Source organism: Cotesia glomerata, linkage group LG3, assembly GCF_020080835.1.
Source record: "Cotesia glomerata isolate CgM1 linkage group LG3, MPM_Cglom_v2.3, whole genome shotgun sequence".
NCBI classification, from domain to species: Eukaryota; Metazoa; Arthropoda; class Insecta; order Hymenoptera; family Braconidae; genus Cotesia; species Cotesia glomerata.
In genome coordinates this window covers 29,667,861-29,683,383 of record NC_058160.1, presented here as the reverse complement: position 1 = coordinate 29,683,383, position 15,523 = coordinate 29,667,861, and the positions used below count along the sequence as shown (strand labels likewise).

The 15,523-nt window shown below is 31.5% G+C and overlaps 2 protein-coding genes across 2 annotated transcripts; both read left to right on the top strand.

Annotated features, from left to right (window-relative positions):
- Positions 1 to 740: 740 nt before the first annotated feature.
- Positions 741 to 8,446, top strand: LOC123261304 (DNA polymerase subunit gamma-1, mitochondrial). Its single transcript, XM_044722886.1, has 4 exons — positions 741 to 876; positions 949 to 1,615; positions 3,068 to 4,859; positions 7,245 to 8,446. Exons 2-4 carry the CDS (start codon positions 957 to 959, stop codon positions 8,409 to 8,411), a joined length of 3,618 nt encoding a protein of 1,205 aa, XP_044578821.1. The 5' UTR covers positions 741 to 876; positions 949 to 956; the 3' UTR covers positions 8,412 to 8,446.
- LOC123261308 (probable RNA-binding protein EIF1AD) lies at positions 8,355 to 10,222 on the top strand. Its single transcript, XM_044722892.1, has 3 exons — positions 8,355 to 8,442; positions 9,595 to 9,867; positions 9,972 to 10,222. The coding sequence occupies exons 2-3, from the start codon at positions 9,601 to 9,603 to the stop codon at positions 10,155 to 10,157; spliced, it is 453 nt and encodes a 150-aa protein (XP_044578827.1). The 5' UTR covers positions 8,355 to 8,442; positions 9,595 to 9,600; the 3' UTR covers positions 10,158 to 10,222.
- The last annotated feature ends 5,301 nt before the right edge of the window (positions 10,223 to 15,523 follow it).

Below are 15,523 nucleotides of genomic sequence, written 5' to 3'. Positions count from 1 at the left end.
AATCGGTTGATTCATTCGAGAGATATCGTGAACGAAAGAAAACCGAAAAAAGTGTTTTCAGAGTTACTCCGAAATTTCTAGTTTGACCAATTGAAACTTAGAAATGATTTATAAGGCTTAAAAAACTACGTAGAATGCCGCCAACCGCGTAAAAATCGGTTCATTCATTCAAAAGTTATTGCGGTATGAACATTCAAAAAATAGTGTTCCATGAAACTTCTATCAGACTTTTGAGCTCAAAGAGCTCAAAAGCATAGAAAAGGTATCTTTTTGAGCTCGGAGAGCTTAAAACAACACACAGATTGTACTTTTGAGCTCGAAGAGCTCAAAAAAGCGGCCAGGTATTAACGGAATTAGCGGGAAGTTGCAGGGATGGCCTTTAGGGTCAACCGTTTTCCTAATTTTTTTTTAATTTTTAAATTTACAAAAAAATTTTTTTTAATTTCCGAAAATCATAAACAATCATATCGGTTACTCGGATTTTTTAATTTTTTTATTTTGTATCTTTTTGTAAAGAAAAAAAAAATTTTTTTTCCTAATAGTCTTATGAACGTGGACTTGGTGCGACTTTTTTACAGTGAAACTGTTTTTGTTCGGATTACCATTACGGAAGCCCGGTTGGCTTACGGTGTATAAACTTATGAGAAAGTGGCGCTACACAGACCCGACTCGCATCAATCCGAGCCCGTTTGCTGGGTAAAGTAGAAATCAAAGTAACCTCAGAAAAAAATGGAGCCTCAACGCAACATTCTCCACATGTGCATTGTTATTCTGATAATATTATTCAATATATGATATTTTTGTGCGTTCCTCTGGATATTTTCCAACCGGCTAAATATATTTTGACAGTTGACAACAAAATCTAAAAAAAACCAGGTAAGATGATTAAAATTTTTTTTCTTAAATTATTTACGTTATTTTTTTCTGTATTCGACCTCGTGGTTCTAGACATAAAAATGAGATTGAAAGTTAAATTAATAAACATCTGCATCCGTCATAAATGTTCAAAGCCGTCAATAAATGAAATAACTAAGCTGCAACCAAATTTTTCACTCCGTAAAATCAAAGTTAAAAAAAGTGCCAAGCCGATCAATACAGAGCTAACCTCTCCAGCTTCCAGAGACTTAAACATAAAAGCAACTATCCACCCAGACGATGAGTATCAACAATTTTGCGCCGGAAATTTTAATAATAAAAAAAATAAAGGTAAAATAATTGACAGTCGACAATTAAATGATAAAAATTCAGCGTCAGCTGATAATTCAGAAAATCAAAGGAATAATTGTGAGGAGCGTTTCAATGAACTGAACATGCAAATGCTGCCTAGAAAATTGCACAGTCAAGTATTTAAAAAAGTAAACAATGTTGAATTGTCCAGAGAAAAATTAAGCGAGTTGCGAAAACAATTAAAAGCCTTCGGTATGAAAATTAATGACACTTCTAGGATCCCCAGTGCTGATATAGATCTCCCGCCGCTGGAAGGAGAGGATTTGGAAGAACATTTTTATAAAATAGCGGAAACTCAAGCTAGGCCTTATTTTAAAATCGTCGAAGAGGTGCTGAGAAAAATTCCCGAGATGCCGACTAGCTGGAAGCTTCAGGAAGGATGGACTAGGTATTTATCATTTATCATATATTAAATCACTGTTTTATTATTATTTTATTTTTTAATTTAACAAAGGTTAATCTTAACTCAAATAATTGTTTATTTAAACGTTTCGTCAGTGGTCTTTTATTTCATCAACAAAACTGTAAAAATATACAAATATCATTAAAATATTAAGTATTGCAAAAATTATCTTAATAAAATTCTTGGTAAAATATTACAAGGTAAATGACAAATATTTACTAAAATCTCAATAAAGATATTGTATATTTAAATGCATTATTTTTAACTTTTTTATTTTTACTGATAATTGACGCAATGGTTGATTAAATAATAGTTTGATTATTTTTAGTTTAAGTTTTTATTATTTATTAAATTATTAAATCTATATGTATATCTTACTTAAATTAAATATTAACTTTTAAAAAGACATTTTTTTTTTTAGTAAAATATTTACATTACTGTTATTTGCAAAAAATAAACAATTTTTTATTTTATTCAATTATTTTTTCAAAATATCAATTCTAATCCAATGAATTAATTATTTTATAGCCAGAATTTTTAGTTTTTTTTTTTCAATAATATTTAAAAAAGACATTTTTATTTTTATTTCAATAAATTTACATTACTGTTGTTTGCAAAAATAAAAAATTTTTTATTTTATTATATTATTTTTTAAAACTATCAATTCTAACACAATAAAAAAATCATTTTAAAATCATAGAATTTTTTTTTTCAATAATATAAAAAAAAGACATTTTTATTTTTTTTAATAAAATATTTACATTACTGTTATTTGCAAAAATAATAAATTTTTATTTTATTAAATTTTTTTTTAAAACTCAATTCTAATAAAATAAATTAATTATTTTATATTTTCGACTAATCTAAATTAATTATTTTAAATTCACAGAATTTTATTTTTTTTCAACAATATTTTAAAAAGACATTTATATTTTTTTTTTCAATAAATTTACATTACTGTTATTTGCAGAAATAAAAAATTTATTATTTTATTTTTTAAAACTATCAATTCTAATACAATAAATTAATTATTTTAAAGTAATAAAATTTTTATTTTTTTCCAATAATATTAAAAAAAGACTTTTTTATTTTTTTTAATAAAATATTTACATTACTGTTATTTGCAAAAATAATAAATTTTTTATTTTATTAAATTTTTTTTTTTAATACTATCAATTCTAATAAAATAAATTAATTATTTTAAATTCATAGAATTTTATTTTTTTTCAATAATATTTTAAAAAGACATTTTTATTTTTTTTTCAATAAAATATTTACATTACTGTTATTTGTAAAAATAAAAAATTTATTATTTTATTTTTTAAAACTATCAATTCCAATCCACTAAATAAATTATATTTAATTTTATTTTTTCCCAATAATATTTCCCAAGCAAAAAAACACCCATAGAATAAAAATAAATTTTAATTATTCCAGATACACCACCAACAAAGTAGAAAAAGTGGACTACCCATTAGAACCAGGAATAATATTCGACGTGGAAGTGTGCATGAAGGAAGGACCATTACCGACCCTAGCAACCGCAGTAACCTCCGAAGCGTGGTACGGCTGGGTATCAAAACCCCTAGCGGACGGTACAAGCCTTCCCATAGAAAGTCGCTCGTTTACTCTCGACATGTTGGTTCCCCTCGAAAGCACTAGCCTTGAATTCGGCAAGAAGCTAACTGACCATCAAAAAAAGCCAAAAATAATAGTAGGCCACAACGTGTGTTACGACAGAGCCAGAATAAAAGAGCAGTACTGGCTGAACCCGACTAGCACTCGGTTTATAGACACCATGTCCTTGCACATAGCGATCAGCGGGATGAACAGCTACCAAAGGGCCCTAATGCTGGCCAAGAAAGACTTGCTAGACCACGAAGAGCTCCAAGGAACCTCCTTGAACAACTTAGCCGACGTTTACAAGCTCTACTGCGGAAAAACCCACGAAAAATCCATGAGAGACTTGTTTGTCGAAGGCTCGCTGCTGGAAGTCAGAAAAGAGTTTGATAAATTGATGAATTATTGTGCTAGAGATGTCGTAGTAACTCACGAAATTTTGGAGAAATTATTTCCTATTTTTAAAGAAAGGTTCCCACATCCGGTGAGCTTCGCTGGGATGCTGGAGCTAGGGACTGCTTACCTTCCGGTGAATACAAACTGGACAAGGTATATTGAAGAGTCTGAGGCTGCTTTTGAAGACTTAAATTACGAAGCCAAGGTCAGTTTGGCCAAAAGAGCTGATGAAGTTTGTAAATTGATGCACGGAGATAAATATAAGGAAGATTTGTGGATGTGGGACCAAGATTGGAGCACTCAGGCTGTTAAAATTAAGAAAAAACCCTCGAAATTAATTTCCAGTTCGGGAATAATTGATGAAAAAAAAGAAATTTCAGATCAGGAAAAATATTTGACGGATGGAGAGGAAGAAATTGATGAACTGGAAAAAGAATTTGCTTATTTAGAAGAGAGTAAAAATTTATTACCCGCTAAGCTTCCACACATGCCAGGGTACCCTGCGTGGTACCGTAAATTATGCATGAAGCCCAATGAAGAAAATTGGACTTTTGGCCCGTGGAATATCAGCACCTCAATGAAGATAACTCCTAAGCTTCTGAGTCTCACTTGGGAAAATTACCCGCTGCATTATATTAAAGAACACGGCTGGGGTTTTCTGGTTCCGTTTAACAGCGAGGATGTGGAGACTAAGTTGCCGCTCAAGCAGCTTCTAGCGCAGTGTCCGCTCCCGATAAAAGGTCAGCAAGGCTCGGATACGAGCTACGCGATGGATACTCTGCAGGCTGAGGTTCAGAAGGACTTGCACAAGACGGAATTTTGGAGGAATAAAAAAAATAAATTAAATAAGAAAGAATTAAAACCGGGAGTATTTTATAAGGGAGCTGGAATTTGGTGTGATGTTATAATTGACAATTGTTGCTGGTTTTTTAAACTCCCTCACAAAGACGGTCCGAAATTGAACGTCGGAAATCCGCTGGCGAAAGATTTTTTGAATAAATTTTCAGAAAATGTTCTGGCGGGTTTGGACTCGAGTGCTAGAGAGGTCTTGAAGATATCAAAGATGGTGTCTTATTGGCGGAATAACAGAGACAGAATAATGTCCCAGTTAGTGGTTTGGTTGAGTGACAGCGACTTGCCAGGGATAATCCGTCGGACAAGCAGTGGTAGTATGTCTCGGCAAAATTACGGCGCGATAATTCCTCAGGTGGTGGTAAGTGAAACAAATTATAATTTTTCAGCCTATTGGTCACAAGTGACTAGTGAATCTTAATTCAAGCCCATAGATGGACACTCCATCTTCCCTAATATTATTATTATTATTATTATTATTATTTATTTATTTATTTAATTGGTCATGAAGTCGAAACTCCTTGCGGGCATGAAAAATTGTGAGCGGTAAAAAAATGTGTGGGGCCATGAAAGAAGATTTGATAACATTTTTATGAGATGATTTTTGGTGGATTGTTTTGAGCTAAATTTTGGACAGTTTTTAATCAAATTTAAACTACATATAAAAAATATAATAATAAAAGCAGGGAACTAATTTATATATGAAATTTTTACAAAAAAAAAAAATTAATTCATAAGAATAATATCCACTTGTTTATTGATAATTACATTCGGTGCATTATTATTAATAATTGTGATTATAAATTTTTTATAACTTAGTAGTGACAAAGAATGCAGGGAACTCTTTTTTATAATCATTGTTTCCATAAAATAAACAAAAATTCATTATTTTGACGTAGATTTCTGTAGGCTGTATAAAGTTGCGATTTTTCTTATGAATTAATTTTTTTTTTTGTAAAAATTTCATATATAAATTAGTTCCCTGCTTTTATTATTATATTTTTTATATGTGGTTTAAATTTGATTAAAAACTGTCCAAAATTTAGCTCAAAACAATGCATCAAAAATCATCTCATAAAAATGTTATCAAATCTTCTTTCATGGCCCCTTAAACACTCAATCACTCAGTTATCACTAAATTCTATAACGATGAATACATATTATGATCTATCAGATTGTAAAAAATATTGGTAACAAGCAGTTCGAAACTCCGTAAAGGTTGGTAACGTCGTACAATCAGCTGGCAATTGATTCCAGTTTTTAATTGAAGATATCAAGAATGATTTTTCATACTAACCGGTAACTCAAGATAGTCTTGACGAATATCTCCTCGGCGTAGGCGAGGCTCAAGAATTTCTAAGTCTCGCCTAATTAAAGGCTTTTGATTAAGATACAATGTTTTATAAATAAGACACGATAAGAAAAATTTACGCCTAGAACTAAGTGTCAGCTAGCGAAGCTCAGTATAATATTGAGTTACATGTTGATACTTTGATATTTTAAAAATGTATCGTACACAAGCGTTTAATTTTCTCTGAAGTCTAATCTGTTGTTGACCTGTAATATCAGTATAAATAGCCGCACAATAATCAAAAATAGGATAAATTAGAGTAGTGACCAATCTTTTCCTAATAAGCAATGAAAGCTGATGGTAGCTTAACTGGTAGAGCTCCTGACATGTAATCAGGGAGATCCAGGTTCGATTCCTGGCTTGGCAACCAACCCCATTTTATTAGTAGATTTCATAAAAATCTAACTATTGTATTTGTCCTTATGACGTAAATTTCCATAAATTTTGTTATATTTCGACCTAACTCGACGAACTGAGTCAGAAAATACATATGGTTCGAAAGTTTATATATGTATGTATATATATATATATATATATATATATACATATATATATATATACGATATGCTTGCTTGTCACGACGATAGCGTCAACAATTCTTAAGGGATCTCAATGAAACTCAACATACTTATTCTATCGACTATTAGGAAGGTCAAGTTCAAATATGAGCTTAATCGGTTAGATAGTTTAGAAATTACAGCATTTAAAAATTTTAAAATTTTGAAAATTTGATACTTTCACTACTTCTCCCTCAAATAACTTTTGAACGCGTCGAGTTATTCGATTCCTGTAAATTGCATCTAAAAGCTGAGAAATTAAACTTCAATTTATGTGCTCACATTTTTTTTTAAAGCAAAAAAAAATCCATCTTTGGATCTTTTTTAAGAAATTTTACTCTTGCAATCGTTTCGTTTTTTCGTTCGTTGTATGAATGTTACAGATTATCCTTTAATGTAAGAACTAAAAATATATGAATTTTCAATTAATAAATCAGGAATTTCGTCATATTTAAAAATATGATGCGAAAATCTGTGTAATGACAGATTTTTTTTTTTTTGTATATCCTAGTAGTTTTTTTTATTGTTATGAAATCTACTTCCATTTCGGCTGCCGAATGGCCTTTTTATTTTTTTCAAAGTTTGTCTTTGCTCTCATTTAATTTCTTTCATTATCTTTCATTCAATTAACATCTTTATAACTCGAACAGATACTACAAGCTTCCAGCTTTACACTAGTATTCAAGTTCGATGGATTTCCATCTTCCTAACGTAGAAGAGAGGAAACTCTCGACATATAGGGAAGATGGAGTGTCCACCTATGGACTTGAATTAATTTAAGATTCACTAGTCACTTATAATCAATAGTCTGAAAAATTTTAATTTGCATACACAATAGGTAAGTGGAACGTTGACTAGGAGAGCTACAGAAGCCACGTGGATGACAGCTTCAAATGCTCACGAAGACAGAGTGGGCTCTGAATTGCGAGCTATGGTTCAAGCGCCGCCGGGGTACAATATTGTGGGAGCGGATGTCGACAGCCAGGAACTGTGGATCGCTTCGCTGATCGGAGATGCATACTGCGCCGGAATTCACGGCGCTACCCCCTTCGGGTGGATGACTTTGATTGGTAACAAGTCTGACGGGACCGACATGCACAGTGTAACTGCAAAAGCCGTCGGAATCTCGCGAGATCACGCCAAGGTTATAAATTACGCGAGGATTTACGGAGCGGGTCAGAAATTCGCGGAGAGACTGTTGAAGCAGTTCAATCCAGCGATGAGCGATGGAGAAGCGGTGGGAAAATCTAGGAAGATGTTTAGCATCACTAAGGGGAAGAAAGTCTTCAAGCTGAGGACGGAGTTTGTCAATGAAGATCTCCAAGATGAGGAATACTCCAGCTTTGACGCTTCCAGACTCGCTAAATTGCACGGAAAGACAGTCCAGGGGATGTTTGAGGGCAAGTGGGAGGGCGGCTCGGAGTCCGCTATGTTCAACAGGCTCGAAGAAATAGCCGGGAGCAAGCACCCGGTGACTCCCTTTTTAAATTCAAGGCTGAGTCGGGCTCTAGAGGTTGAGGATGAGTTAAAGGATAAATATTTGCCAACGAAAATTAATTGGGTGGTGCAGAGCGGAGCTGTGGATTTTTTACACTTGATGCTGGTCTGCATGCGCTGGCTGATGAGAGACAATGCCAGGTTCTGCTTGTCCTTTCATGATGAAATCAGGTACTTGGTCCCGGGGAGGTATAAGTACAACGCTGCTCTGGCGATGCATGTTACTAATTTGCTCACCAGGTCCTTCTGCGCCTCCAGGCTGGGGATTCAAGATCTTCCGGCCTCAGTTGCGTTCTTTGCTGCGGTTGAGGTGGATACTGTGCTCAGGAAGGAAGCTAGCAGTGATTGCAAGACTCCCTCGAATCCTTACGGGCTTGAGAGCAGGTATGGAGTTGCCAAAGGGGAGAGTCTCGATGTCTGGAAGGCTGTTGATAAGGCTGAAGGGTCCCTCGGGCCTTGGCACAATGCTTTGATCAGGAAAAACAAAGTTGATAATCAGATGGGTTAATTTACTGATGGATTTTTAGGGTGGTTGGGAGGTAGGTGTTATTCAGGAGAATTTTAGTGCTGGGATACTTTTATTTGGAGTGACGATTGAGTTTTGGGGGGTGAGAATAAAGTAATTCATTTAAGGGGGTATTATGGTTACAAGCTTGAATTTGAAGGAATTTTTTTTTAGTAAAACAAGGGAATCTATATTACTACTATTGATTTTTTTTTTTTAGATATTTAAGGTAAAAGGCCCAGTTATTGACACTTGCAATTTTATTTTAATTAAAAAAAACAAATCAACTTTAATAAATTTTTAAATGTAATTTTTTAATTATAAATTTAAAAAAAATTGGTTCTTTCAGAACATTTTAAATTTTTAATTAGAACAAAATTGCAAACTGGGTCTTTTACGTTATTAATATTTTAAAAATACAGAAAAAAAAATAAAGAAATTCAAAAATTTTTTTTAAAAGAAAACTGAAAAAAAATCAATTTTTTCAAATTTCTAAAAAATTATAAATTTTTTAGAAAATTGAGATATTCAACTTTTTTTTTTGAAAAATTAAGCGTTTTTTTTTATGTACTTTTCAAAAAAAAATATATTTAAAATATCAAAAAAAGATAAAATAGAAATTTTATCCAAAAACATTAGAGCTAAAATTTTTTTCCAACTTTTAAAAGCAAAAAAACTATCGAAATCTGTATTTTTTTCTTTCACAACATTTTTTATTTAAATTTAAAAAAAAAATTTGAAAATGTTTATTTTTCACTTAGTTATGGCCAAAAATAGAATTGACTTCACTTGTAAATAATTACCGATATTTATTAATATTTCAAGAATACAGAAAAAAAAAATAAAGAAATTCAAAAGTTTTTTTTCAAAAAAAACTGCCTGAAAAAAAATCAATTTTTTCAAATTTCTAGACCAGAATTTTTTAGCACAAAAAAAATTAATTTGAATCAAGTAAATAATTTTGAAGAACTTCATCTCTTTAATTTGAGTAAAAAAATTCTTAAACTAAGAAAGTAAATTCTATTTAATTCAATAATTTTTCGTCTTGATTCAAAACAATGAAACTTTTCAAAATTATTTTCTTGGTTCAAGAATTTTTCTCTTGATTCAATTTTTTTTTTTTTTGGGTGAGAATAAATTCTTTCTATTGTATAAAAGTAATATTTTTAAAAATTGAATTTTACAGATAAAAATGTCAAAAATAACAAAACGAAAACACGTAACAAAGCTTCAAGAGAATCTGAGTATTCCCTTGGAGTCGCAATCTATAGTACGACTTGTCGAGCCGCGGGGTAATAATCTTCATGAAGTGAGTGACAGTACAGGCGAACAATTTCTCGTTTCAATGCCGAGTATCTTTCGAAAGAATGTTTATGTAAAGCGGGGTGACTTTCTTCTCGTAGAACCGATACCCGAGGGTGACAAAGTCAAGGCTGAAATCATTAAAGTTCTCACTGAGGTAGACACTAAATTTTTTATTTTATTTATTTTACTATCATATTTTTATGTTATATTATTTTTTATTGCATAACTAATCACTATTTAATATTTTATGGTTTTTAGAAGCACATTAAGTTCTACCGAGCGCAAAACGTTTGGCCAAAGGAGTTCGATAAGGAGGAACCGGAAAATAAAGCACCTGTAAATAAATCCAGTGATCAAGATGATGATCTTTTTATAAATACAAACCGTTGCAATCAGTTCAGTAATGTTGACAGTGATAGTTCCAGTGATACTGATTCAGATTAATTTTTAATTAATAAAATTCAATAGTTAATATAAGAAGAAATTTCAATAAAAAATTGTTCAATAAATCAACTATTCATTTTTTTTATAAATAAATTTTTACTTAAATTAAAAATTACCTCAACTTTTACTTATTATTAAGATAATAAGCGAAATTTTGTGGCCAGTGTATTTATATGATAAAATGGGTTTCTATGGTTAAATTTGGTATCGTTGGAAAGGTCTTGACTTGAAGTTGTACCTTTTTAAAGTTTCATATGCTTTTTTGAAATAGTTTATTTATTATAATAAGTATTTAGGCTGCATTCGAAAATGTTCTATCTCTAGATGCATAATTAAGAAATGACCTTGTATCTTGTGAACTATTAACATTTTTCAAAATATAAGCTCATCCCGATGTTACACTCATCGAGACCTTTCATTTGAGTACCCACATCAATTTTTCATATATTTTATATATTTATATATTTCACAAATACCATATATATATATATATATAAAATATATAAAAAATGCCATGTGGGTACTCTAATGAAAGGTCTCGATGAGTGTAACATCGAAATGAGTTTATATCTTAAAAAATGTCAATAATTAAGAAATGACCTTGTATCTTGAGAACTATTGACATTTTTCAAAGTATAAGCTTATCCCGATGTTACACTCATCGAAACCTTTCATTTGAGTACCCACATCAATTTTCCATATATTTTATATATTTATATATTTCACAAATATCATATATATAAAATATATAAAAAATGCCATGTGGGTACTCAAATGAAAGGTCTCGATGAGTGTAACATCAAAATGAGTTTATATCTTAAAAAATGTCAATAATTAAGAAATGACCTTGTATCTTGTGAACTATTGACATTTTTAAAAATATAAGCTCATCCCGATGTTACACTCATCGAGACATTTCATTTGAGGACCCACATCAATTTTTCATATATTTTATATATTTATATATTTCACAAATATCATATATATAAAATATATAAAAAATGCCATGTGGGTACTTGAATGAAAGGTCTCGATGAGTGTAACATCGAAATGAGTTTATATCTTAGAAAATGTCAATAATTAAGAAATGACCTTGTATCTTGTGAACTATTGACATTTTTAAAAATATAAGCTCATCCCGATGTTACACTCATCGAGACCTTTCATTTGAGTACCCACATCAATTTTTCATATATTTTATATATTTATATATTTTACAAATACCATATATATAAAATATATAAAAAATGCCATGTGGGTACTTGAATGAAAGGTCTCGATGAGTGTAACATCGAAATGAGTTTATATCTTAGAAAATGTCAATAATTAAGAAATGACCTTGTATCTTGTGAACTATTGACATTTTAAAAAATATAAGCTCATCCCGATGTTACACTCATCGAGACCTTTCATTTGAGTACCCACATCAATTTTTCATATATTTATATGTATATATGTATATATGAAAAATATATAAAAATGCATGTGGGTACTCAAATGAAAGCTCTTGATGAGTTTAACATCAGGATGAGCTTATATCTTTAAAAACTTCAATAGTTAAAAAAGTACAGTGCAATAATCTTACTGCGGAATTGAACTGTACTTTATATTTATTTTATCCCAGCACTTGTCGATATCAAACACTCAACGGAGATTTAAACTTTGAAATAGAAAATCTTTGACTCGGCGATGCGAATTTCGGCTGCGATAAGGGTTCATTGATCTTGCAGAAGATTATATTTTGTTTGTTGTTCCTCTAGGCGGTTACCTAGAGGTTCAATCCCTCAACAGCGTATCCAATATCGGATTTTCATTCTACACTCAAACAGTCGACAGGGGACGCATTTATGTCCCAGTTTATTTCGATTCGCCAGAAATTTATTCCCGACCAAATTTACTGCGATGAATTATTTATTACTTCTCTAAAAACTTGCCGAGAAATTATCAATTTTCCGACCGTTCAATTTTTTTAATTTACCTAATTACTGTTGTGTACACAAAAAAAAAATTTAACTTGAATTAAGAAAACAATTTTAAAAAAAAATTTTTTTTTGATTTGAGCAAAAAAATTCTTAGACTAAAAAATTTTTCTTGGTTTAAGTAAATTTTATTTGATTCTAGAATTTTTCTCTTGATTCAAGTTCATTTTTTTTTTTTTTACGTATAATTACCGTAAAATTTAAATAGTTTTGCAAAATTTACCAAAGAAAAATATACAACAATTCTACAAAATTATCGGCTATATTGAATAATTTACATACTTGTAAATTATTAGAGCAATCTCAATCGAAAAAAAAAATTTTCTGCATAAATCTTGGAGATAATAAATCTAGACAATTTTTAGTAAAAGAAGAAAAAATTTTCATATTTTTTCCAGTAACTTAAAACATGAAATTTTATACGCAAACACGTTTCGCGTTTCTTCATTTTCTTTGTTAAAAATAAGAAAAATGCATTTTAATTTTATTGTTATGTTATTAACTTTTACGGTATATCTCTTCGATATATTTTATTATATTTATTATATCATCCCCAGTATTCATGACCGCGGATAGATTGGAGAAAATATTCCGTGGGAAGAAAATTTCCAATATACTTTTCAAAAGAGATTACATTCCTCCGACATCGATATTAAAGTTAAGATTAATATTTAGCATCAACATTGAAGAAGAAATGAGAAAGTAATCCTTATTATGTCGAAAATTGAGGATTGCTCACTTTTATAAAGATTTTTTAATAAAAAATCCATAAAAGAGTTTATTATCATTATTGTCATTTAAAAAATGAACTTGGCTTCCAGTTGTCGTATTTTCAGATAAAAATGATATACTATTGTCTCGATAACGAGAGATAATTCTCGACATGTTTACACTTTTAAATGTGTTGAAAACGCATGATACTATCTGTTCTTTGTCTTATTTTATATCGTAGATGTTGCTTATTAAATTATTTTGTTATTTTTTGTGACAATTGTAGCTACGGAGAAATTCGCAGCGGGGTTCTTAAGAAAAATTCCGATCCTGTGGGACGCGCTTTTTTACGAGATATATGTAGCTAATAATAAAGTGTAACAAGCTCTAGAGAATACATGCTTTTTTAAAAGTTTTCTTGTAGGTAGTTTTTTTTCTTCTTTAAGGCTTTTTGTGGAAGAAAACCTTTTCACTACTTATCCGGGTAAATCACTCAATCAATCTTGAATCCATCGCTCGAAAATACCTCGTGTGTCACTATTACGCCCGAATAAATCTACTTTTTTTACAATTGTCAAAATAATGGATGGACTTGCGGAAAAAAATTCCGTCAAAAGCGAAGAAATTTATCACAAATCACGGAGTTCGCAAGTTTAAATCAAATTACCCTCGCGGTTTCGGAATCACTGTAAAATCACAGTGAAATTTTAGTGAGATTATAGTAAAAAGATAGTGCGACCATGATGAAATTACGGTGAAATCACCATAATTTTGTGCCATTCGGTTACTGTAGTTTTATGGTCATCTCACAGTGGTAATGCTGTGAGTTTAGAGTGGTACCACTGTTAAAAAAAATATCTGTCGGGAGCAGGAATCGAACCGCGAACCTCATACTCGGAAGACTGACTTGCTACCAATTGACCTAAGAGAACATCGCGAGAAAATATGTTCGTGTGAACTACAAGTCCTGCATATGTTATATAAATGACTATTTTTTTTTTCGTTACATATAATTATATAAGAATCATAAATAATTTTTCGAAATTGCAAAAACCATCTCATATTATTACATATAATTATATATTAATCATATATAATTATTCGAAATCGCAAAAACCATTACATATAATTATGTATAATTATACATGATTATATATAGTTATATATAATTATACATGATTATATATAATCACAAAAACCATTATGCATAATTATATTTAAATTAGATGTAATTATATATTAATCATATACAATTTTCTTACCCCGGACCCAATGAGTTCACAGTGAAATTACTATGAATTCACAGTGAAACTCTATCATGAACTAACGGTGTTACAACTATCAGATCATTCTGAAGTCACGGTTAAATCATGGTAAAACGACGGTGAAATCACAGTGAAATTACTATGAATTCACTGTGGAACTATTGTGAACTCACGGTGTTATCTCTGTGAGACTACCATGAATCTACAGTGATACCACCACTAAACCATAGTGACGAAATGGCACAAAATCACTGTGAATTCACTATGAAATTACCGTGAACCCACAATAGATTTACGGTGAAGACGATTTCACTGTGAATTCACTGTGATTTCATAGTAATTCCGAAACTGCGAGGGTATAGAATTGTCTTGATAAAAATACAGATATTTAATTATTATTTATTATTATACGGATTTCTAGTGTACAGGCGTAATAACGCCCTTTTACACCCTAAGCCTTATCATTCTGCTTAGTTAACTCTGCCTTATCATTGCGGCTGTGGACCGACTTGTGCTTTCTGTACCGCATTTGCCCTGATCCTCACCACTCGGCTATTGGAACAGTAACATGGCAAAACCACAGAGAAAACCCATCCCTGATAGCCAAGTTGGTCGCAACTTTCCGTCGATTTACTGCCGCAACTTGTCACCAAGTTGACGGCAAGTCTTGGAAATGAACTCGGTTGTTCACCAAGTTGACACCAAGTTGTCGGCAAAAATTGCTTTCGAAACTCTTTCGCACCAAGTTGACGACAAGTTTCTCAAGAAATTTGGCGACATATTGCGGCAGTAGATTGGTCTTGTTTTTCTCAGAAACTTGTAGCCAACTTGACGCCAACAGTTACAAATTCGGAAGTTGACCGCAAGTTGTCGCTAAGTTGGTGGCAACTATCTGACACCAACTTGGTTGGTCTGAAACTGTGGCTATCAGGGATGTTAGTACAGTCGGAGCTGGGTTAAGTCTACAGTGATTGATAAGAAACTCTTCTTTATCGACCACTGGAGCATTAGGCCCCTCTCCTAGTGTGCAGAGATCCCTCGCGCTAGCCAACGCTGACTAGAGTGGTCACCCATTCAAGTTGTTGCTTAAAATGTGTGATCGCCCAAGTCAGACGTGTGCCGCCTGGCTATCTCTGCCACTTCCAGAGGCTGGCAACGTAACGTAACGCACATATTTTTAAGAAGGGTTTACATTTTTTCTCTCTCTCGCCCTCTGTTGGACAAACGAAAGTATCTCTGTCATACTTGTACAACAAATGGAATCTTAAAACGCATTTTATGCATAAATAAATGAAAATTTTCCAAAAAAGCGCTTCGCTTTTCGATAGATAATTTAATTATTAATTAATTATATTAATTTAATTAAAAACACGTTTGAAAATCAACTATAAACCGCTCTTAATTATAATCA